General features: G+C 39.5%; 1 protein-coding gene across 2 annotated transcripts in view; it reads right to left on the bottom strand.

The window, feature by feature from the left end:
* Positions 1-9,531: 9,531 nt before the first annotated feature.
* faf1 (Fas (TNFRSF6) associated factor 1) overlaps positions 9,532-23,456 on the bottom strand; it is a 58,981-nt gene continuing 45,056 nt past the window's right edge. For both annotated transcript variants that reach the window (XM_086090045.1, XM_086090044.1), the window contains 2 exons: positions 19,725-19,940; positions 9,532-11,520 (listed from right to left, as the gene is read on the bottom strand). In XM_086090045.1, the coding sequence (XP_085946171.1) occupies positions 11,437-11,520; positions 19,725-19,940 (300 nt within the window). In that variant the 3' untranslated portion in view covers positions 9,532-11,436. The remainder of the gene's footprint in view (positions 11,521-19,724; positions 19,941-23,456) is intronic.

Here is a 23,456-nt window from a genome sequence, read left to right as displayed (position 1 = left end):
CTCCGCTCACTATTGTTGCGCGCACGTTTTCATTAGAGCAATTTGACAACAATGTGGCGCCTGCCATTGGCCAAAAGGGGAGGCGGCCTTCTGATTGGCTGCCTTCCTTTTTCAACTGTGTCCACCTGAGTTCTTCTTCAAATTCTTTTTTTTTTTTTTTATCCACCCCCACCCCACCATCACCAACTCCAAGATATCAAGTGTTAAGAATGTGAAGGGAGTTCCCACAAAGCTCAAGTTTGGATGCAGCCTGTTTCCAAAAAAGACATCATAATATCACTCCAGTTAATTTAAAATATATATATAGATACTATGGTTACCCTAATTAAAGATGATGGCGCTTCTGTCATCCGCCACGAGGTAAGACTTTTTATTTTCTCATCGATTTTCTGATTATGTCAAGGACACAACATTTTACTTTATTAAATTGTCATCTAGTTGAACACATTTCGTCCAATATTCAAAGATTACTTTGTTTTTTCTTTTTTTAAACGTGTTTTAGGGCATTACGCATTGAGACGCTAATAAATGCATTTATAGTACAAAATGGGGGACTTCAATTAATAGCAATTTATTGTTTAAAAGGTTGTTAGTTTTCCTTCGAATTATTATTATTATTGTTATTATTATTATTATTATTACCCTTTATTTGAATTTATTGCTTAGCCCAATATGAATTTATAGTAAATCCTTCCGGTACATTATTATTTGTTGTTGTTGTTGTGTTCTTATTGCAGCATGTCTCTTTTATTGTGTATATGATATTAATTTGAACAGTAGTGAATATTCGGCTTAAAGTTATTTGAGCTAATAAATGATGCCCTAATTGTATACATGCACACAAATGAACAAAAATGCATCTGTAGGCAAAATAAATAAGTTTACAATCGGTTTTTTTAGCAATAAGATAGGTCTGTTTAGGCTATTTTGAGCATTAATAAGATATTGTCATGATTGGTAATCGTTATTGTGTTTATAATAATAATTAAGATTGTTCCTCCTCTTTGTATTATTTTTTTATCATCATTATTATCATTATAATTATAATTATAATTTATAATATATATAATATGTAATAATAATAATAATTATCATCATGATTTGGGGTTAGTATTGCTGTTGTTTGAACTCAAGATATTAGGAAAATTGAAAGTGTATTGGTGATTTTTTTTTTTTTAATAGAGAAACATCCATCCATCATTTAATAAAACAGCGAGTGCATGAGCAGTCATGAAGTGTCTACAAGAACAATTTATAACCAAGTGTGCGCAGTGACAAACCCACGCGCGCGCGTGCACAAAGCGCTGCAAAAGGGTATAGCACAGCAACACCTGCTCCCTCACCTGTTCACTCCCTCATGCATGCACGCAGCTAAAGAAGCAGCCCGTGTCGAAGAGGACTACAAGTGAACAACAGCGAGGAGGTGCAGAAGAAGAAGAAGAAAACGGCGTCCCTCCTCCATCCGTCCCTGCCTCTCGTCTTTGTTTACTCGGTGAATCACTGTAAGCAAATGCCATCTGTTTCCTCATCTGCACCTTAATTACCAGCCAACAGGCTAATGGAGACGATATTAAAACGACATCTTTTTGACATTCAAAGTAATTATGTGCCCGGACCGCCGCTGCTTGACGGGAAGGAGGCGACTTGATGCCAAATCCGTGCAAGAAAAATAACCTGCATGCACTTTCTTTTATTTTATTTTTTATTTTTTTGCCACTGCAGGCTTCATGATGTCTTGCAACTTTACGAGTGACAATTAACGTGGCAGGGAGTCGGCCTATTTGCTCAGTATAAACAGACGCAGACAAGTCACAATATTAGGTACACCTGCACATTTTATTAATGGAGCCAGTAGTAACAACGCTCTTTTTTTTTTTACATTTACTTTAACCACTGTCCAATCAAGTAATTATTTATTAACGATTTCGATGTAGGCTTCTTTGTTCAAATAAAAGTCTAAACACGTGCGTGAATAGCATTAAGAGAGTGACCGTGAAGAGAAATGGTTGATGTATGCATCTTTTTTTTCCCCCATGCATAAAAATGTGACACCAATGACATTTATAAACTAATGAGCGTCAATTATTCATTGGTTTTCGATATAGCGGTCCACTGTATACGCTTCTCAACTCAGTCCAACATATCTTTGGCACATAAGATGTCGGCGAGGTGAAGCAATGCTTTTGATTGCTTTGCCCTGAGGCACAAAAGATGCAAAAGGTGAGTTTTCAGCCAATGACATAATAATTTTGAATGACAAAGTGCGATCGCTGGCGCAGGTGCATACCTAAAGAAGTGACCAGTGAGTGTATCAATCCCCACAATCGGCGAAACTCATCAAACAGTGGTCCAAGACGTGTAATCTTTTGATGAGCACCTTCCCAAAAAAACAAACAAAAAAAAAGGCATTACGATAGGGATTACCTCGTCCATTATTCCACCAGGCCAATTAAAAATGCCCCCCGCGCATTAAAAGTGACCGTGCAGCACCAATCGTCTTTGAAGCGCTTCATTAGGCCCATGCAGCCACCAAAGCGCGCTCGGGCTTTCATTGCATTGAGCGACGCTCCAGATGAGGAGTTTTTAACACCCTTTTAAGGGGGCAACAAAAGGCGCATGCTTGACCCGACATATGTAGCAGCATGTTTCCGCTGCTCCGCACCCCTGATGCGCGGCCGCCAGCCTTCCCGCTGACGCCGGCCCGGCCTGCCTGCACCCCGACCGGGCTGGCTTCCTGCTGCCAAGCCGCGCCGGCCGGTAGGCAGCCGGAGGTTAGAGTAGCACTTGGACAAAAAGAAGCTTACACGTTTTTGTGTTGTTCTACCGCAGGTAGCTCAAGTTTTACATGCGTAGAAGTTCGCCTATACTTGCGTAAAAATAACTGACAGTATGTCTGTACTGATTCGACTCATTCACAAAGGTTTACATTTGCTTTACTAAAAGTAACAATAAATAAGTAGGAACTTTGAAATGTAATATACTTAGGTACAAGTGAAAAGGGCATTTTTTTAACTGCCAACGACAATACTCGGGGTTGTGTCTCAAATTTAGCTTGCTAGCTATAGCTAGCTAACGCTGGCGCAGGTGCTAATACAATACGGTATTTCTCTTTCCAACGATACTGGTTGAGAATGGCCTAAAACATAATACATTTACTCATAAAAATGCCTGTTGTTTTTCTGACAAAAGGTTATTTTAACATTTTTTTTCTTATTATAAATGTATATTTTAATGGCAAATATGTTTTTTGACTGACATTGAGCAATTCTTAAAAAAAAAAGGAGAAAAAAAAGGCAAACATCTCTGATTAGGTTCTAAGGCTCCACTAGTCTAAACACAGTACAGTATTCTAATGAATATTGCGTTAGTAAAATCCTAATTAAGCAGAATAATTAATCCATCTCAGAGTACTACCCTCTGCCGTCAATTTAAATTGTCATTAAAAGTTTTTACTAGAAAGTCTGCAAATCAAGACATTTATGTATGATCTCATTTGGATCTTTGAATCCGTTGAATTATCTTATTGCTCCCTGGTTTACGTTGTGGTTTATTGGCCTACATTTCAGAGTCAATCAAGATCTCAACTCAACAATAATATCTCTCCGTTTATACGCATTTATTCGCAAAAGTAACGAGCGTAAAAAGGCGTATGATCTGTGTTAAAATAAGGAAAACAGGTAAAAAGCATGCAGTCAGAAAAATACAAGTTATTTCCGGGAAAATGCACAGCAATAGAAAATAAAGTCCATCATTATTAGAATATTGAGTTAACACATGCATAAGCATGGTGTATGAAGATTCAAGAAACCTCCCCAAATTGCTGGTCACAAATACACGCACCCGCACCCGCACACTCACACACACAATGGCGTTTTTGTGGCCTGGAGCTCGGTTGGCAGGGATTATCTTTGTTTAATGAATGGGCTACAAGTATTCATCAACACGGCCAGATTATTCGACTCTGCAGCTCTGCCTTCACTGCGGGCGCATAACTGCAGTGTGTGTGTAACCAATTAAAAGACGCGCGCACACACGCGCGCGCGCGCACTCTCTCTCCACATCTGCCTCCTTTTTCTGCGGCCAGGCGGTGAATAGCCGCTCATTGAGATCACAGATGGAGGATGTCTTTCTTTTTGCGGGAAATTTGAGAAACAGCATTGTCCCCAATCCAAACTCAATGTGTCGCCGCACAATGGCGCCGCCTTTGAGCGGGCCCGCTTCAATTGGCCTTGTTTTTGAAACTTCAAGTGTTCCGCACAAAGACTCGCCCTCCGAAATGACCACTGCATGCACGCACCGCGCGCGCGCGTTCCAAATGAATATGAAGCTATATATAACCCTTGCATGCACGCCACTGCACACATTCACAACCCCAAGCGGCCTATTTATTGCCTTATTAGGTTGTGATAAGACTTCTCCACAAGAGGAATTATTGCAAATTGATGGGCGTCTTTTCATTACAGAAGGAATTCATTATACAAAGTGCGATTTAATAAGCACTGCAGTTGATTCCAGCGTTGATATTTTATATAAAAATGTTTCCCCCTGTTTACTGGAGATAATACATTAAAAAATAAATGCAATTGTATTTTGTCAAATGACAAAAAAAGAACATTAATAGTAGCATAGGCCTAATTGTTGCTTCCTTACAATTGTTCAGTTTTAGTCCAGTGGCAAAGTCTAAATAAAAAATGGCAATAATACAGATCAAAATATTTTTGATCTACAATTAAAGTAGTTTGTTAAAAATAATAATCCCGAACTACTAAAAAAAGTGAGACATTTATAAGTGTCCATTTGGTCTCTCGTTTGGAAAATATATGTTGTGCAATTCGCTTTAATCAGCCAACCTCCAAACAAGAAAAAACGTTAAAACATATTTAGTAGTCTATTTCGTTTTGCTGAAAGAATAATAAAGAATAAAAAAAAAAGTAGATTTAAGTATTGTAACTTCTAAACAAGGATTTACATAAATTAATGTTTTTGAATTAGTCTCACTAGGGGGGAGGGGGGGACTATTCCACCTTCCAATAATTAACATGATTAAATATGAAATGTTTTTATAGTCTCTTTCAAGTATTTTTAATCCAGCCTTAAAACAAGCATAACAGCATTTATATGAAAACAATTAAAGATAATTTGAGGATTTTTTTTTCTAGTTGTTGACCTCACATTTCCTGTTAGTTTTGAAGTGATTTGAAAAAGGGGGGGAAAAGACATTCAAAACCACAGGTCTTGTGTGAGAAAGTTGCCCCTCCCGCCTCTTGTTAAATCATGAATTTACGGCGGCTAATCACATTTTCCAGTTCCTTTTCATTGATCACACCCAAGCCTGATTAGCTCCAGACATGTTCAAGACATCACTTAAATAGAACCTCTCTGACTAGGTCTAAAAAAAAAAGAAAAAAAAAAAAAGCTCAAAACAAAATGCCATGATGCAAGAAATTCAGTAATTGACATTTGTTACATCTCAAAATTTCAGAAAAAGAACATCATACCAACAATTAAATGTGTTGATGGTAGTGTGGTCTGGGGCTGCTTCATCACTCCAGGCCCTGGACGACTTGTGATTGATGGACCATGAATTCTGCTCTTTACCAGAAAATCCTGAGGGAAAATGTTCGTAACAGTTCATGACCTTGAGCTGAATCGCTTGAGTTCTGAAGCCATTGATATAGTTAAATAATTTTTAAATAATCAATTAGTACTTTGTATTGTAATTATATACACTTAAGACAAGTGGGCTTCATTGTAACAAACAAAAAACATACAGCGTTTGAGCGAGGTCACCGTAATAGAGTCTGCAATCAAATAAAAAAAGAAATGTTTAAGGTCGACAGTTAAATTCTTGCAAAAGTTGTAATCAGATTGGTTACAGGGCTACTAGTGCCGTGTGTGTGTTTGCGTGCATGTGCATTGTGTCTTTAACAAACAGACAGACAGAGAGAGGGCTGACCCTCCTTTTGTGCCCCCTCCCCAACAGTTTAAGCCTCACAGATTCAGTTTCTTTGGCCTGGCCCGCCATCGCTGAGAAAGTAAACTGAAGGGCTGACCCTCCAGCTTTCGGCCCGTCTGGATTCCAAAAGCCGAGATGCTGTGATTTCGACATCCCCACGCTTCCCACTTCAAAAGGAGGGAGGGGACGTCCGTCGCCTGTGTCAGGAATTTTGTTGCCTCGCCAGCCAGCTACATTCTTGACCCCGGCGGGGGCTGCTTAAACATCAGCGGCGCTTTTCCTCCTTTTCCATCTTCATGTGGCCCTTAAGGTCATCAGAGGGCGCGGACACTCGCGCCCGTTTCAAGAGCTGATGAAGACATCCAACTCAGATTTGACTCGTGTCAAAGAGCGGCTCGTCGTTCTAAGTTGGAGCAGCACCGTATTCATAGACACCCACTTTGTGCATACAGTGGATGTAAAAGTCTACACGCCCCTTCTTCCATGTCGTCAGAGGGTTCTCATCGTTCAAAGTAAAGATGTTTGATACCACTTTTTTCTTATATATATATATATACCAAATATAGCAAATGTCCTTAAAATCACATGAAATGAATGGTAATTATATTTTTGCCGCAGTTGCGCTTTAGGCCAGAGGTGGCAGTAGCGAGTAAAAAAGTGACAAACTGCACAAAGATCCTTTAAGAATTCCTCAAGCTGTTCAGTGTGTGATGTTTGATTATATCTTGTTTTGAAATCCATGCTTTTAATTTGGAAGGCTGCTCTGTATTTCCGTTTCCTGTTTCACGTTCTCCATTCGTCATTCATCTCATAGCAGTGCAGTAGTCAATGACGATATACTATATAATATACAAATATCTGTGTGTGCACTTCAGTGCTAATTAAATTGTTCAGTACAACTGCATATTTATAATACGAATATCCATATTTGCACAAAGTGACATAACAGATACAAGAAAAGTAAATTATCAGGGTGAATGATAGCAACATTGAAACAACTGCAGGAGTTTCTGGCAAGTACTGGCTCTTAGGTACACGTGACAACAATTTCCTGTCTTTCTCCTACACTGAAAAAAAATGGGAAGTGATATTTACTTGAAAAAAGGTATATTTTTTTCCACTCAGAAATTATAACAGATTTTTACGAGGATAGTTTAGTTAAAATTTCTTGAGTGAAAAAAATTAGTTTTTTTCAAGTAAATATCACTCATTTTTTTCAGTGTATGGCCATTGGGTTAGTGTGACAAGACGTACAGGCGTTAATTTTTGTAGTCATAATTTCTCAAGTTTTTTTTTTTTATTGCTACCACAACACCAAAAGATTAGCATACCCAAAGTGATGCATGAGAGTGGCAGCAGCATGCTTTAGAATTTATTATATTATATAATATTAACAATCCAAATATCTTCAGGGTTCCTTGCTATTTTCTCCTTATAAGACTTCAGTTTGTGTTTGAATTGAGTTGCACAGGTGACAGGTCACATCAAAAGAAGAATTTGTTTAGAAATGATTTATCTTGGGTCTTTTTTTTAATCTACATCAGAAAACCTGGCGTTTGAACAGGGTGTGTAGACTTTTTATAGCCACTGTATTTTTAAACGAGGGTTCAATTGAAGCCGGAATCATATCAAAATGAAATTTGCTTTAAAAAAAACACAAAACAGAGGGAGTGATTTTTACAGGATTATTTGGGTGCTTCAAAAATGAACTTGTCCCAATAATGTTGTATGTTTACTACACAAATGATAACCTAATTTACAAGATAGGTGATGTTTAATAGTCAAACATTTTACTTTTCATGTGCATGGTGGAGCATGTCGGCAATGTTGGATACCTCGCCCTCAAATACACTCAGTCACAGAAATCAACAAAAAAAATTATGAAAACATAAAACTTAAAAAATCAGCAAATACTTCACTTTAACTAAACCAAATAAAGCAATGCTTATGTCATCACTTTAAAGTCTATTGAATGGTGGATTCACAGACGTGTACAATTAACTTGAAAAATGTACTACAATCAAACGTGTTGAAAATAAATGCTTAAATAAACGACTCACAAAAAAATTTGCATTCTTCCTGCCTTCCATGAATCAACCTTCACATTTCCAGGGACGTCCACCTCGATACCTTTCTGTGACTCTTCCCGTCTCTATGTTGCAACCTGCTGAAGACACTCAAAAACATTGAAAGAAAAGCAAATTTAAGTTGGCCTGTAAAGGTTATAGTTAAAAAATAGGTTCAACCTCAATTATTACCCAAAAGCGTACATTTGGTGGGTACAACGCACTCCTTGCAGGAGGTAATAAACCTACATGGGAATAACCTTTCCAAGCAGTCGGTGACCTTTCGAACCTAAGGGACACGAACGGCTAACGTTAAAGATTGACGGGGAATATCATTATGTTTCCGAGGCATTTCCGAGTGTCAGCAGAGGAACATGCCCGAGCGCATCGAACGCATCACGCTGCGTGATAGCAACTGTAATCTTACACTTCACAGGAGACGCACTATGCACGCGCCGTCCCCCCGAGGAAGACTGACAGCGCATGCACCTGTCTGACGTTTGCGTAAGCAAACTACACCTTCGCCCTGAGCGCCACGTCCGACACGCACACACTCTATAAGCGTTTTCAATAATGAAATAACCATTTGCCCTCAAAAGGGAATTCCTCCACAGCAGGGGGAGAGAAAAAAACACATTGGACTCAATCTTCACTGACTTTCTATGTCAAATGTGAAAGCATTAGAACACATTTGATTTCAAGTGAAGATTAAATGAAACATCCTGGCCACGAGATTTTTGCCAGGGGAAGATTAATTGGCCACCGCAGTGATTAAAACGCTGATATTACCGTAAATGTGGCAATGAGAATAGAATTCACAGTAAATTACTGGCAAAAAAAAGCTGCCAGCAAATTATTGTAACGTCTCAGTTAATTACTGTAAAAATATATCACAGCATATAAAACAGCTATTTAAAGTAAATTCTACAGTCCATTTTTTACAATGTAAAGTGAAGGTCCATTAAGGGTTTGCGTTCTAGGCCCACACACACACACAATTTACTAAGACACTTAATTAGGACCATTTTTAGACTTCTATGACAAGTTACCCACTGAAGGTTTTATGATGGCCCCCATTCTGACTCTTAAATTTTTTTTTTTCTTTTGGTTGCTTTAGGAAAAGTTTCTAAATTCGAAGTGTTCCCAACTAGGGGTGTCAAAATTAGTGCGTTCATTTTGAGTTAATTTAAAGTTTCTATAACGCACGATTAATGACAGCCCCTTACTTAGAAAGCCTATACTGGGGAAATTCCAGTCGCAACGCAGCAGAAACGTCCACGTCAAAATTGAACTGAAATAAATTTAATAATAATGCATGTATTTGTGGAGACTGGGGTCAAGTTGTATTTTACATTTTTTAAAAGCCGCAGAAATTCACAAGTTACTTTATGCTAAAGATTAGAAAGCTCTTAATATGAAAAGAAAAATGCACTGAGCTCTCACCAATGTCTTACAAATGCAATCATGTAATCTAGTGGCAGAAAAAATGACCTCAACACAAATCAATCACACACTCGTTTTTTTACAGTACAATACATCTTTTTAAATTTGAACTAAATTTTATGAATTAATTACTGTATCAATGACTCAAAGAAGCAGCCATATTTCCAGTTAATCATTTTTTTCCCACCTTTATTTTAAAAGTATGAAAACTTAGGAAAAAATATTTGAATGTACATTTAGACCAGATAAAAATTTTTTTAATCGCCTGCCACCCCAATTCCCAACACAAGAAAAAAATAATAATTCCATTATAGTGCATTACGCAATATCCTACTACATTCTCACACGAACATGCTGCAAAATGTCATTCATATCTAACAAACGCATCATCCATCATCATTGTATCGCTCCTTCGTCACGCATGCTTACTCAGAAATAATGAACCAATCAAGCGTCACATGCGTGCCGATAAGCAGACAGTCAAGATTTGCCCGGCGGCTCTTCCTCCAGCCTCGCCCTGCCTTCAGCCAGACATCATGTTTGGCCCAAGCAGAGGAAGTGAGCACGTTAGCGCCACTCATTCCTCGCGTGAGAAAGCAGACAGGCGCGGATACGAGCCGACAACCCGCGCACGTGGCAGCAAGCAAAACACAGCCGTGACTGCGAATGACTACATGGATGGATGGATTGACCTTCTAAACATTCGGAGACACAACAGGATGTGATGACGGCGCTCAGCGAGATTTATCCGATAATTGTCTATTTCGCCCGCTTGGATTAAATTGAAGCCGCTAGAAATCATGTTTGAGACGCGACTAATTCGAAACAGCTTCCAGAAAAATAACTGCTTGCAAAAATCATCTGGATTAATTGACAGTATTTTTGTATTTTATTGTAATATTATCTCCTTAACTTGACATTGTGGATTTGGATTACATGGAAGGGTTGTTAAAAAGTAAATTATTAGACATTTTTCCATAAGGTACTATCTGCATTCCAATTTCAAGAAATATGAACACTCGCATAAAAGTTTACGTCTTAATACCCAATTCTTGTATTTTACATTTTTCAATTTGACAGTAAATGTAAAATTGTCTGCAATTACATTTACTGTATTTTTTCAATTTTACATTAAATGTCAACTGGGAGTGACCAACCAGCTTTGAGCAAGCACACTTGGACTCTTCATGTAAGCCAGAGTGAGAACAGTTGCTGAGGAAAAGAGTGTGTTTTTAAATGTGTTTAAAGCGTGTGAGATAGATGAAATCACTTTAAAACCTTTGTGGTCTCACTATATTCCAGACTTGCATCTAGAGCATAAATGTTGCCTAATCCAGAACTAGGCAACATTTCCAGGCCCTCGAAACTATTATGTGTGATATGTCAAAAATAAGGTTAATCCTGATTGGAACAGATTTTTGAACACGAGACATCTTGTCTCTTCTCGCTGGCTTTTATTGAATCTTTCAAACGCAAAAACCATGTGGTAACAAAGGAAAAGCAGCCTTGGTTGTGTCGAATGTGTTGAATGAGGAGGTCGGGAGGGGGGGGGGGGGGGGGGGGGTGGACGACAAGTGTTTTTGCTGTTGCAAAGGTCTGTCTAGTCGGACTCTCCATGCCGTCACTGTGATGTGCGTTTTGGGCAAGTGATGACACACACGATGTGAAAGTGTGAGAGAGACTTGGGGAGCAAGAGCAAAAGACAAGATTTCGGTTTGGGGGAGTTGTCGTTTTTTGGAAGGAGGTTGGCTGTGTGCTTGTGGTATCGTCTTTGCTCCTCTGTGCAACACGTGTACACCGGCGCAGTGGCGTACCGTGACCAGGACGAGGGCAGAGAAGCTTACTTGCGCATGTGTGTCACTGCATGTGCATGCCAGTGTGTCCGTGTAGGTGTGTGTAAGTGTGTGTACTGTGGAGACCCGGATGGTTTTGGGCCCATGCTCGTTTTCGGCCAGTTCAGTCAGTCACTTTCTATTCTTTGGCCTCCAGGAAGAGAGTCTCCTGTGGAAACAACTTGGCCTCCAGTAGAGTTGATCCCGGACCCAACTGCGTGATCTGTGGGGAGACGGGACAATGAGACAGGTCGTGGGTATACTGAAAAAGTAGTAGCTTGGCTGTACTTTGGGCGAGAATGAAACTCATTGTTCTGCTCCGAGGTAAACGAGTTTTAGTCACAAGCGGCGCAAGTTTTGGAAATCTGAGGAAGTAAGAGAGCGCTTGTTTTGTTGATGTTAACTCATTCATTGCCATTGACGGCTATAGATGTCAAAAATTCATTTCAATTTCAATTAGTTTACCTTTGTCAGTTAGTTAGTTCAATTAGTTACCACTTTTGTTAAGAGTATGAAAACCTAGAAAACAATATTGTACATTTAGAACAGATATATAAAATTTGTGATCAATTGTGAGGTAACTCATGCGATTAATTACGGGAAAAATTACACCCCTAATTTTTAATAATATTTTCTTTTTTTTTTTTAAAGAAGAGATTATTAAAAATTAGGGGTGTCAGGCGATTCAATTTTTGAATCATAATTAATCGCATGACTTCACTCGTTAACTCTTGATTAATCGCAAATTTTATATCTGTTCTCTAATGTACAATAAAAAAATGTCTAGGTTTTCATACTGTTGTTAACAAAAGTGAGAGAAAAAATGTAAACTAATAGAAATAGTTCAAATGAATTTTTCACGTCCATAGTCGTCAATGGCAGTGAATGAGTTAACGTCTGAAGGAGTCAGTGTGTAGCACAGGACGACGGACGGACTCATTTCAACAATGAAAAAGAGAGAGAAACATTTTTTCCGTTTGTCCTGTGCAGCGCCACCCACCACGGAGCTGATTGATTTAGCCGACGTGAAGGGGGTCCGACCTATGTTTTTTAAAACAATCCCACCCTCCCTGACACCCCGTGGGCCTCTTCGCTTATGTGAGCTAATCACCGGAGGGGTTGTGTTACATCGGGCCAATCTAACACCTGGGCTGAATGGGCTGTGTGGTGGGGAGGTGCTGTGACAATGAGATGTGTCCAGGGCTTATCTGATGACTGCTGCGCCAGCCCCTCTGATTAGGAACCCTATTCTAACCACATAGTAGGATAATTAAGCCGTTCCCTGTACCTGCTCTGGTAAGCCTCGCGCTGTAAAGGTTGACCTTACAACAAAAAAGAGTGACAGGTCGGAGACACTATTGTAGGGAATGAAACGTGAAATCTGACCATGAACGTGTCACCCCTTCGTCTGTCACTTTCCTCTCCATACGGAAGATATGACGAGCAGTGAAGTGGTAATTGTGCGATTCAAATCTGGCCGAACTTTTTGGGAACAATCGTGCTGAACGTCGTGGATGACATGGTGCTCGATTGTATGTTGCAAAAGCAGCCATCGATCCGCTTCAATGGTGCTCGCAGCTATTAACTACATATAATCTGCTTACGCACGCAATACAGATCACTGAGGTTTATTCGCATCAAGTCACTCACAGCATCACTTTTTACCTGAACTACACGGTTGAATTAATATAGGCTAGAAATATCTCTCGCCCTAAATCTCCTGTCAGAGAGGATTTTCAGTGTAGGGGTGACATGATTGTAAACAGGGCATGCCGTAGTCAGGCTTATTTACCTTGCTAAAAAAAAAAATATTATTAAGACTTGCCAACCTGCATGTCATGTAATTTGAGTGCTATATGAAACATGCCTTAATTTATTGGTGTTGAATTGTCGAACATTTAAAATGTGTTAAAGGCTGGCACATTGAATTTTTGTCATGTGCCTTTTCTTTTTATTGAAGGAGAAAAAAACTCTTAATAACACACAAAAGCCATGTTGTCACACAAGTGTGACTTCTTAAAAAAAAATTACGAGATGCCTGAGGCACCATTACAAGGCAACAACTTTTCACTATAAGTTTGATTGTGTTTATGATTGGGGGTTTACTAATTTTTGCAGTAGTATGATTTTGTTTGTTTGTTACTTTGCTTCATACAAGCCCCAAATCCAATGAAGGTGGGATGATGTGTAAAATGTCAACAAAAACAATATAAATAAAATGAATTTTCAAATCCTTTTCAACCTATATTCAACTGAATACAGTACAAAGACAAGACATTTAATGTTCAAATGTTTTTAATCCAACCCCCCCCCCCCCCCCCCCCGAATATTCTCTCATTTTAAATTAGATGCCGGCAAAAAAAATTCTAATAGGGGCAACAGAAGACTGGAAACATTAAGGAATGCTAACAAATCGAAACAAACATGCATGAACATGTTAAATGTAATTGACCTAAAATTAATTACGAGCAGAATTCCTTACCAGATTGGTCACAGCTGGTTGAAAAGGATTTAAAAATCATTGTCTTCTAATTTTATTTAGATTTTACACGTCACAACTTCATTGGATTTGCGTTTGTTTTATTTCTTGTGGGCAAATGTGTTATGAAAAAATTGTTGTATACTGTAGAAGTCCTATAGTACTGTATAGTCTTCGCACACACACATTTAATCTAAACTTCTCAATCTCAAAGCATCGGCTCACATTTGTAATTCTAATTTGGCTGGCTGTGCCAAGAAAAGAAAAAAAAACGTCTATAGATTTGGGCATGTGGTAGAGGGTAAGTAAAAAGAAGTCAAGTAAATTAGGTGAAGGTGAGGAGGACATATCAACATGAGGTAAACCTCCACATTCCCAAAGGTGTTTGGAAATGTCACACCAACGCGCACAGCGCCAGTCTTTACCTCCCCCGTCTTTTCTCTCTCTGCCCTCATTTCAACGTGCCATTTAGACACTTGACTTCTCAGCAGGGTTGCCAGGAAGCCTGGTGCGAGCAGGGATGGGTTGCCATATCACCTCAAGCCCCTCACCTCGTCAACTACCTCGCGGCGCTGCGGCAAGCGAATAGTGTGACGGGTGTGAGCTTACACTCGCTGCAATCATATAGCATCCCAACGGCATGCTGGAGCTGAAGCACCAACTGGGCTGCCGCGTTCCTTTTTCCCCACCTCGGGAGTGGGGCGTCGCAAATGGCTGACATGCTAATAAGAGCGGCAGGCTGTTGTGACAACACAGCATCAGGTAGGAGTAAATGAGGCTTTAGGGTGGGGCAGGTGCATGTGTGCGTGCATCTGTCTTTCAACTTCATACAACTTGTGTGTGTGTGTGTTTGCAGCAAAATTTGGATCAGAGTTTTGCGCCAGGGAACGACGACGAGGGGAAGCGCAGCATCTGACTCTAAAAAGGAAAGTAGGGAAACAAGATGCCACACTGACACAGGAGACGGGCGCCATCGGTGATTGTTTACATTGTTATCCAATTAACAGACCATAAGCATGGAGGCGTCTGTCAACAAACAAAGCTGTTGTTTTTCCGCCGCTCTGCCTAAGCCATACTCTCTCCTCCTGTGCCGCCGCAGCCTCACACGCCAGTTTGCATGCATACCACAGACACGGACAAGCTCCGACTTGCTGTTTGTTTCTCAATCTTGTGTCAATAAAGTTTTCAGGATCTCCAACTGAATCCATGACCTGAATCGGGCTATCTTTGTTTCTCAACCCTGTGTCAATAAAGTTTTCAAGATCGCCAAATGAATCCATGACCTGATACAAGCAATCTTTTTCCTCAACCCTGTATCAATAAAGTTTTCAGAAACTCCAACTGAATCCATGACCTGAAACGAGCGATCTTTGTTTCTCAACCCTGTTTCAATAAAGTTTTCAGGATCGGCAACTGAATCCATGACCTGATACAAGCAATCTTTTTTCCTCAAGCCGGTATCAATAAAGTTTTCAGGATCTCCAACTAAATTCATGACCTGAAACAAGCGATCATCTGAATCGAGCCAAAAAACACTTTTAGTCAGACAAGCAATTTCTTGCTAAATATTTGAAAATATTCCAAGAGAATTTAAGAGTTGTATCAAATATTTAGAGGTAATTTTCACGGGCGGCAAGGTGGACGATTAGTTAGCACATCCGCCACACAGTGCAGACTGAGGATAAGCGGTACAGAAAATGGATGCAGGGTTTCCCCCAGTGTTTTATATACCTGGCGGGCCGCCAGGCTTTCTTTTTCAAAGTCCGGGCCTGACCACCAGGTTTAGCAAGTTTTCTGAGGTAAACCGTGGGATGGATGAAGTACGTTATGAAAACCGTGTCTAATATTTTGGTGCAGCAAAGATTTTGCTCACACAAATATTTTTGTAAATGTTTTTTTTCCTTATATATTAATAATAAAGCTCTTGTATTGGGTGACAGTTTTTGCAAGTTGTCATAATTGTCAGGTTCGTCACGATGTGGAAAAAAAAAAAAAGTAATAAAATGTACACTGATTTCTTTCACTGTTAAAAGTGAAAACATGAATAACAAATACTTGATAATTGGTTTGATTTAATGTAAAACATTGAGGTGAACATGTCCACACGAGATGTCCAATCCCAATATAATTAAACGTGCAGCTGAAATAGCGCTTTTCTAAGAGGCCATTACAGGCCCTCGAACGTTAATTAAAACCAAATAGCTTGTCCGTTTTGAAACCAGTGTTGTGTAGTGTTTATTTGGCCAATTACAAAAGCAGTGGGAGATCATTATCGGCTGCCGGGAGCATTGACAGCATGTAGTGCCGGGGTGGGAACACAAAACAACAGGCGAGTGAGTATATAGAAGTTCAAAGGAAAGAGGAGATCATCGCAGAGACTTAAGGGGGGCCAAGTGGGGAAAGTGGAAATGTGGAAGAAGTGCACTGACTAAAGTTTCGTTTTTTTTTTTTTTAATGCAGTGATTTAATAAACTAAATATAATAAAGAAAAGGGAAGTAAGGGACTGCGTGGCGCAGAGGGGGAAGAGAAGGAGAGAGCAGGGAAGCTGAGACAAAAGGGAGAGAAAGCTGCAGGGATTCGGAGGTGAGGAGGCGGTCGAGGGTAAAACGCAAAGACTGCAGCTTTTAAAACAAAATGGCCAGTGAGATACGAGCCACAGACATGTATAGCTTTTGAGAAGGAACGGAACTCAGCCGTCATAAGCCTCACATTTTATTATTTAGAAAGAATGCGGCCACTTTGGATGAATTCAACTATTCTGAAAATAAACTGCTGTCGATGTTTTACAGAAATGTTCAAATAACGGGGGGGAGAAAAAAAACATCCGTGCGACAGATGTAAAATCGATTCCTAGGCGGTACACGGCTTCTTTTGTGCTGCTGTTTATTGTTTCAGAATCTCAGGTTTTGTCTGAGAAGCGTGCTGGAAGACTGCTTAGTAGAGTGGGAAATGGAGTACAGTATCAAGAACGAGGAAAATAATAGGCTAGTTTGACAGTGTTTGGCTGTCTGAAGACAACGGGATGGCTAGAGTAACAGTCTAAACATGTTCACATCATAATGAGGGACGTTGACCTCGGCGAGGCCTGTCAGCCGGGCATAAGAAAAAGCGGCAAAATTGTTGAATGGCGAGAAGTGAAACATTAAGTCCCCCCCCCCCCCTTCCTCTTCTTCAAACTTGCAGACAGTCGTAGAAAGGGTTAGTTTCCTGAGCACGGCTAAGCCCCGTACAAATGATGCCAGTGTAAGGCCTGCTGTAGTGCTGACGAGATAAGCCACTGGGACCAAATCCTGACGCCGAGTCCAAAAACTGGAGACGGATGGCCACTGATTGGCGCAGTTTTCGAGCGGCAGCTTAAGCGAGGAATTCCACACACTTGACTTGCCTGATGTATTGTAATGTATATATATATTTTTTTTTTTTACAGACAATTTACAATTATATTAAGCTAAAGAACAACAACATGCGTTTGCCGACAACACATTTTGAACACACGTTGCAAAAACACGCGGGCTGGATTATTTGAAATGTGGAAAGAGCAGATAAGGGGAAGAGGAGCACAAGCAAAGAAAAGAAAAGTAGAAAGAAGATGTCAACAGTCGCGTGGCATTATAAAAGCAATAGTGCTCGAGCCTCTGATCCTGGCAGAGCAATAGTGAGAGCGTCTGGACGGGATGGAGGCTTTCGATGCTCTCCCTCATTTAATTACAACACAGAGCTGCAGGATTAGACCAGGGCCTGTGTTCACAGCCTCATACTGGCGCTTGCACTCACCCCCCCCCCCCTGAAAATTTATCACTTTTCGCAATCATCATCTTTTCAATATCTACTCTGTGCGTCTTCTCCAACCAGTTCCCCATCAGGCAGCTCCTCTGATTAATTATTTTCTTTGTCCGCTTCTCTCCTCCCTCAAAATCTTGCCATTGCTTTCCCCCCCCCCCCCGTGATAATCATCTGTGATGCAGACATCTTTATCTCGGTCTATGACACGCTTACTCTTGATTATGATGAGAAAACTGTGAATTATTTTTAAGTTGCGCATGTATTTGCTTGACATGTGAAGTGTGCGATTGTGACAAAACGGGGTGCGAGCTGCGCGTTAATGTGGGTGCTGATTTGTGGTGTTTGTTCCGTACTGGTCTCTAAAGACCGTTGGTGCACATTGCCTGGGCAAGCCTACGCAGAGCATGACACACACGCACGCACGCACGCACGCGCACGCACGCACGCACGCACACCTCAACGCGGCCACCTCATCCACTCTTGATTAATGGAAATCTTTATTTTGTTTCCAGCGGCAGGGCTAATTAAAGCAGCAGTTAAAACAGTGCTCGTTAGATTGTTAGCGTAGAGCATGTGACCGAGCACTGTTAATGATTTGGTTTCAAGAGGATGATGCCTGCAGTCAGCAGAAGAACCACAGAGGCTACAACTATTGGTGCTGACAACTGCATCCTCACAGTCATCGTGTACGGCAGGGGTGTCCAAACTTTTTTCTTCGAGGGCTACAAACAGAAAAATCGGCGGATGCCATGGCCATGTTGACATTTTTAATTTATCAAGCACGCAAAATATCAGTCAATCAAGCAATTGCATATTGTTTAGTTATTACTTGGGCTAGGTTTAAAAAAAAAAAAATCAAATAATTGATATCGAATATATTTTCCTTTGAGCCCAAAATTGATTCAAAAAACATGAATCGATTATTTAAATATACCTCCCCCCCTCTCTTAAATTCTTAAGAAAATAAAAATTTATAGGACAATTTTTTTGTATCTTACTGTTTTCTTAAAATGTACTGTTCACATTAATTTAAAAGTATTTCCTTTAATTTATGACAGACCGGACTTATTACACTTTAAGACAATTCAAAATCTTTTAAGTTTATATTTACAATTATTAAATTTGAATTATGAAAATATTTTAATCTCACCCTTGCTGATGTAAATGTTTGTGTAACACTTAGGTGATTATAATAAGGGTTACTTTCATTAATAAACTAAATCATTTGACCAGTTACTGCTCCTGAAAAATTTACTTTGGAATGTAATATTTGTTTTCATGTCCTTGACATTCCAGAAGAATTGATGTTCCATAATTAATCAATATTGAATTGAACTGAAGTGGATTGAATCGGAGCCTGGGGAAAAACAACAACAACAACGAAACAAACTCGTGTAAATCGAAATTGAATCGATTGAATAAAAAAAATCTATGCCCATCCCTAGATATTAGTGTTTTTTGAAAAACTGATACTTAACACAGGGGTAGGTAAACCTGGTCCTCGAGAGCCGTTGTCCGGCCTGTTTTCCATGTCTCCCTCCTCCAACACAGCTGATTCATATTATCAGCTAATCAGCAAGCTCTGTAGAAGCCTGATAACGACCCTGTTCGTCAAATCAGCTTGTTGGTGGAGGGAAACATGGAAGACAGGCACGACAAAATAGTATATATAGTAAATAAAATAGTTAATAGGCGGAACCAATTTTTGATTGTAAAAATTATCTTTCTTCAGCACAGTTTTATGAAAAGAAATGTTACTTTTAAATCTAAACAGTTAATTTGCATCTTTGCATATTTAAAAATACTATACTAATAAAAAAACAAAAAACATTTATTAGTAGCAGATGTAATTTTTAGGATATGATGCGAGCCACAAATGGCCCCCAGGCCACGATTTTTGTGGAATTATGTAGAATGGAGTGTTTTTTTCTGGAACTACTTGTCTTTTTTTGGGGGAGAAAAAAATGCTACAGAAAATTCAGCTGGGGATTGATGTACTCCAGGAAAGAATGGTCTAATAATCTAAAGTAAAGTAAAAAAAAAAATTTTAAAATTTAAAAAAGGGCACACTAACTTTGCTGTAGAATAATCAACCTTAAACTTCCAATACATCTATTAATAAACTCCATTTAATTCTCACAAGAACCCAAACTACGCCACTCACATTTCTACGCGGGAAGGTGGTGAGGAGCTTGAACTCGTCGAAGGGGTATCCCTTGGAGGCCACAAAGTCGAAGAGGACCTGGAGCTTACAGCTGCCCAGGAAGCGCCTCTCCAGAAACTCGCCACTCGGCGTGCGGATTCGCAGCTTGCTGATCTGCTCCACCGACTCCTCGCCCGGCTCTGGTGGAAGGGTCTGCTCCAGTGACAAACGGATGGCCTGACAGAGAGCAAACAATGAGGTCAGTACAGGATAATTGCTAGTTGAAAAGCGGACTTTTTTTTGTTAGAATAAAACAGTAGGAAAAATCTTCCACGTTTTTGTGCCACAACACAACAATCTTTGTCTCCTCTAACAGCTGCATGTAAAACTAACCTAACTTAACATTTTCCTATATGTTAAATGCATGTTGACTGAAGGCAGGGGGGGGGGGGGGGTTGTTTTCATACAGGTGCTGATGAAATGCAGCTGTTGCACATGTCACCCTGTCAAGCAGTACAGGTTACCAAGTGTTTGTTTGATGGCGGACTATAATCAGCAAAGTAAATTGTGTACCAAAATGAATGTAAAACGAATTAAAAAAATACAAAAAATAAATACAAATGAAAATGAAAAACAACAAAAATATATATCCCTAAATAAATAAATAAAACTACAAATAAATAAATAAATAAAAAACGAGATGGATGTTTTAGAGGTTTCCTACGCTCAACACAGCTGATTCCTATCAGCTCATCAGCAAGCTCTGCAGGAGCCTGATAATTATCCTGATCATTGAATCAGGTGTGTTGGAGTAGAGAACCATCGAAAACATGCAGGAGTCAGGCCTTTGAGGACAGGATCTTGACACGTGCTCTCGGCAGTTTGCAACAGCGTAGCCCAACCCAAGACACGCTTAGGACCGCCCCCTCATTTGAATAACATTTCGGCCTGACAGAGCTTCTGCAGCATGAAATCAATCAATGTGAGAGCAGAGCGGTTTTATTTATTGATTGATATATTTATTTTTGTATTAATTTGGAAATTTCAGTTTATATTTATTTTTTGAATCTCGTTTTTTATTTAATTCATTTAGGGATATATATTTTTGTTTTTAGTATAACATTTTTGAATTCTATTTTTTATAACTTTTTATTTTCACTTCTATTTATTTATTTATTTATTTATTTATATAGTCATGTATTTATTTTTAATTTTGGCAGTTTTGGTCCTCCACAATTATCAAACTCCATAATTTTTAATATGGACTTCAGATCAAATTTTCTCATTTGTATGTGACCATTAACTTATGGATTCTACCTTCACTTTTTACATTAGAACATGAATGTGGCGTTGTTGGAACAAAAGGACACCATCACCTGTCAGATTTTGCAGCAGAGCTAATCAACTCTCGTGTTTGGGAGAAAGCATTTCAGCTGCTCCCAGGAGACTCCCACTTCGTTCTGCTTCTGCCCCTCAACACCCCCCCACCCCCCGCTTGTTGTTCCTGTTTGGCCAGCCGGGGAGCATATGCTGTGACAACACGCCCCGGCTTTATTTACACACCATAATGCAATTATATTTCATAAGAGTGTACAACAGTAGCTCATTAGCAGCTTCTGGTGTTGGGTGGGCAGGGTAGTGCGCGTGCTGCACCGTCGGCGGCTCCCTCAGGTACGAGAGAAGATGCTGACTGAGTTAAAGGGGCCCCCGGGGACAAACTAACACACACACAAATAACAGATTGAGGGTGTGTATGATGGTGGAGGTACAAATGGAGACAGGCAGTCAACCACAGACACAAGCATAAACAGCCACACATGTGAGAGGTAGCGTCCCTAAAGAAACCGCAGAACACGCGTCTGGTCGGATGCGGGGCTTGGGTTGCTCCAGACAAATAACCTGGAGCATCTACCTATTCATTCATCAGGCCAACCACAAAAAGCAAACAGACGACGAGTGGAGGTGCACCTGACAGCTACACGACTACATATGAAGATCCATCCAAAAGTCGTAAATAGTCAATCATGAGAAATGCAAACAGAGTGAACAACCTTCCACCTCCATCTTTTGTTCCAATGTAAAATATCAAAGATTTGGCTGAAGCTTCAAAAGGTTTGCAGAAACTAGGCTTCCCCCTTTAACAAATTTTCTCCCAAAAACGTATAAACACGTTCTATTTTTAAATGTCCCAAAGACATATTTGTATATTTAAAATATGGTTTTTTTTTAATGCCAGAGCATACAGAAGGCTTTGATGCAGCCTCTCAACTGCAAAGAAAGGTTGAAGAAATGGTAGTTATTACATAAACGGCCAGAAGGTGGAAGCAGAGCAAAGGAGAACAACAAGGGCCATGTAGAAACAAACTAATTTACTTACAATTCTAAATAGATTTGTGAATAATGATGAAACTTAGCTATATTCTAACGCTAATCGCTGCAAAACTGATACAAATGTACTTTTTTTCCTGTTGAAAGAAGAGACTTTAATCTTTCTTTTGGTAGGTTCCATGTTTTTATATTATATAATATTCTGTGGGCCTTGCAAAATCAGTCAAAATCCAGTAAAACAGCCGGGAGCAAAGGGAGTTGCTTCAGTGAAAATGGCTGCGAGTGAATGAGTTAAGTTGCTGGGTCAAAGTCAAAAGTCAGAACCTGAATAGACTGTAATGTACGCAAAAGTCAGATGCCACTGCTGATTGGATATACTTATATCGTCGCTGTCCTGTGAAAAACACTTACGTCCTTTTTAAAAAAACAAAAACGTTTTTGGGATATCTGCATTCAGTTTCATCTCATAAACATAAAAATGTAAAAAAATAAAATAAAATAAAAGACAAAAATGGACACAAGTGTTTTTCACAGGACAGCGACGTATACAAATTAGAAGAAATTGGTCATGTTTGTAAATGACAATTAGCTCTCAAACATTTTACATGGTTGAATAAAGGTTAAATAAAATAAAAAATAAAAATAATTTTCAATCATATAATGTAGTTACAAAGTTCCACAAATTATTCCTCCACTGTAAACACAGACACAGGCTTGCTGCAAGGGAGTGGTAATTCCGACAACTATAAGAAAAACATAACTGTTTCTGCTGTTATTTTACAGTAGTGATGCCTTTGGTCCATGCAGTGTTCATTATTTAGTTGAACTCAAGTATAATGCATGCTTTTTTTTTTTTCTTCCAAGTGAGCCAAAACCCACCTCTTCTCTTGCGCTAACCTGGGTTGAAATAGTAACCTTTAGACCCGAAGAAAGAAAGTGCGAGAATTCTGAATTGTCTGAGAATTCATACCAGGGTCCAGTTTAACTAACCAAACCCAATATACGTTCATTCTGTACAGTCAAATGTTTTTCAGAATTTCAATGAAAAAAAACCTAGACAGGTCTACAAAAAAAAAAAGGAGTATCATTTTCTAATTTCCTCAACAGTCATTTGAGACATAAATACTTCTAGAGTTCAAGAGTTGCCATCATCTACAAGCGTAAACCACTGATCATGATTAAGTGCAACACCACTTCATTAGCAGAGGACACAATGGGCGCCGTGAAGCTTGGGCATGGAAATGTGATATAAATTGGGCCATGGTGCCCATTGTTGTAAAAACACACTAGTGTGCACACACACAGGTCTGATAGTGATCTAATCAAGGTGGCCGACCAGAAACTCTTTTGTTGTTCTCTGTTTAACTTAAGTGACAAATCACCTGAGCGAGCTGGGTCACCCAATAGCACCCGGTGCCCTGAGGC

Source organism: Leptonotus elevatus, chromosome 11 (assembly GCF_054856555.1).
Source record: "Leptonotus elevatus isolate MCC_2025b chromosome 11, RoL_Lele_1.0, whole genome shotgun sequence".
In the NCBI taxonomy this organism is placed as follows: domain Eukaryota; kingdom Metazoa; phylum Chordata; class Actinopteri; order Syngnathiformes; family Syngnathidae; genus Leptonotus; species Leptonotus elevatus.
This window is presented reverse-complemented; position numbering and strand designations above follow the sequence as displayed.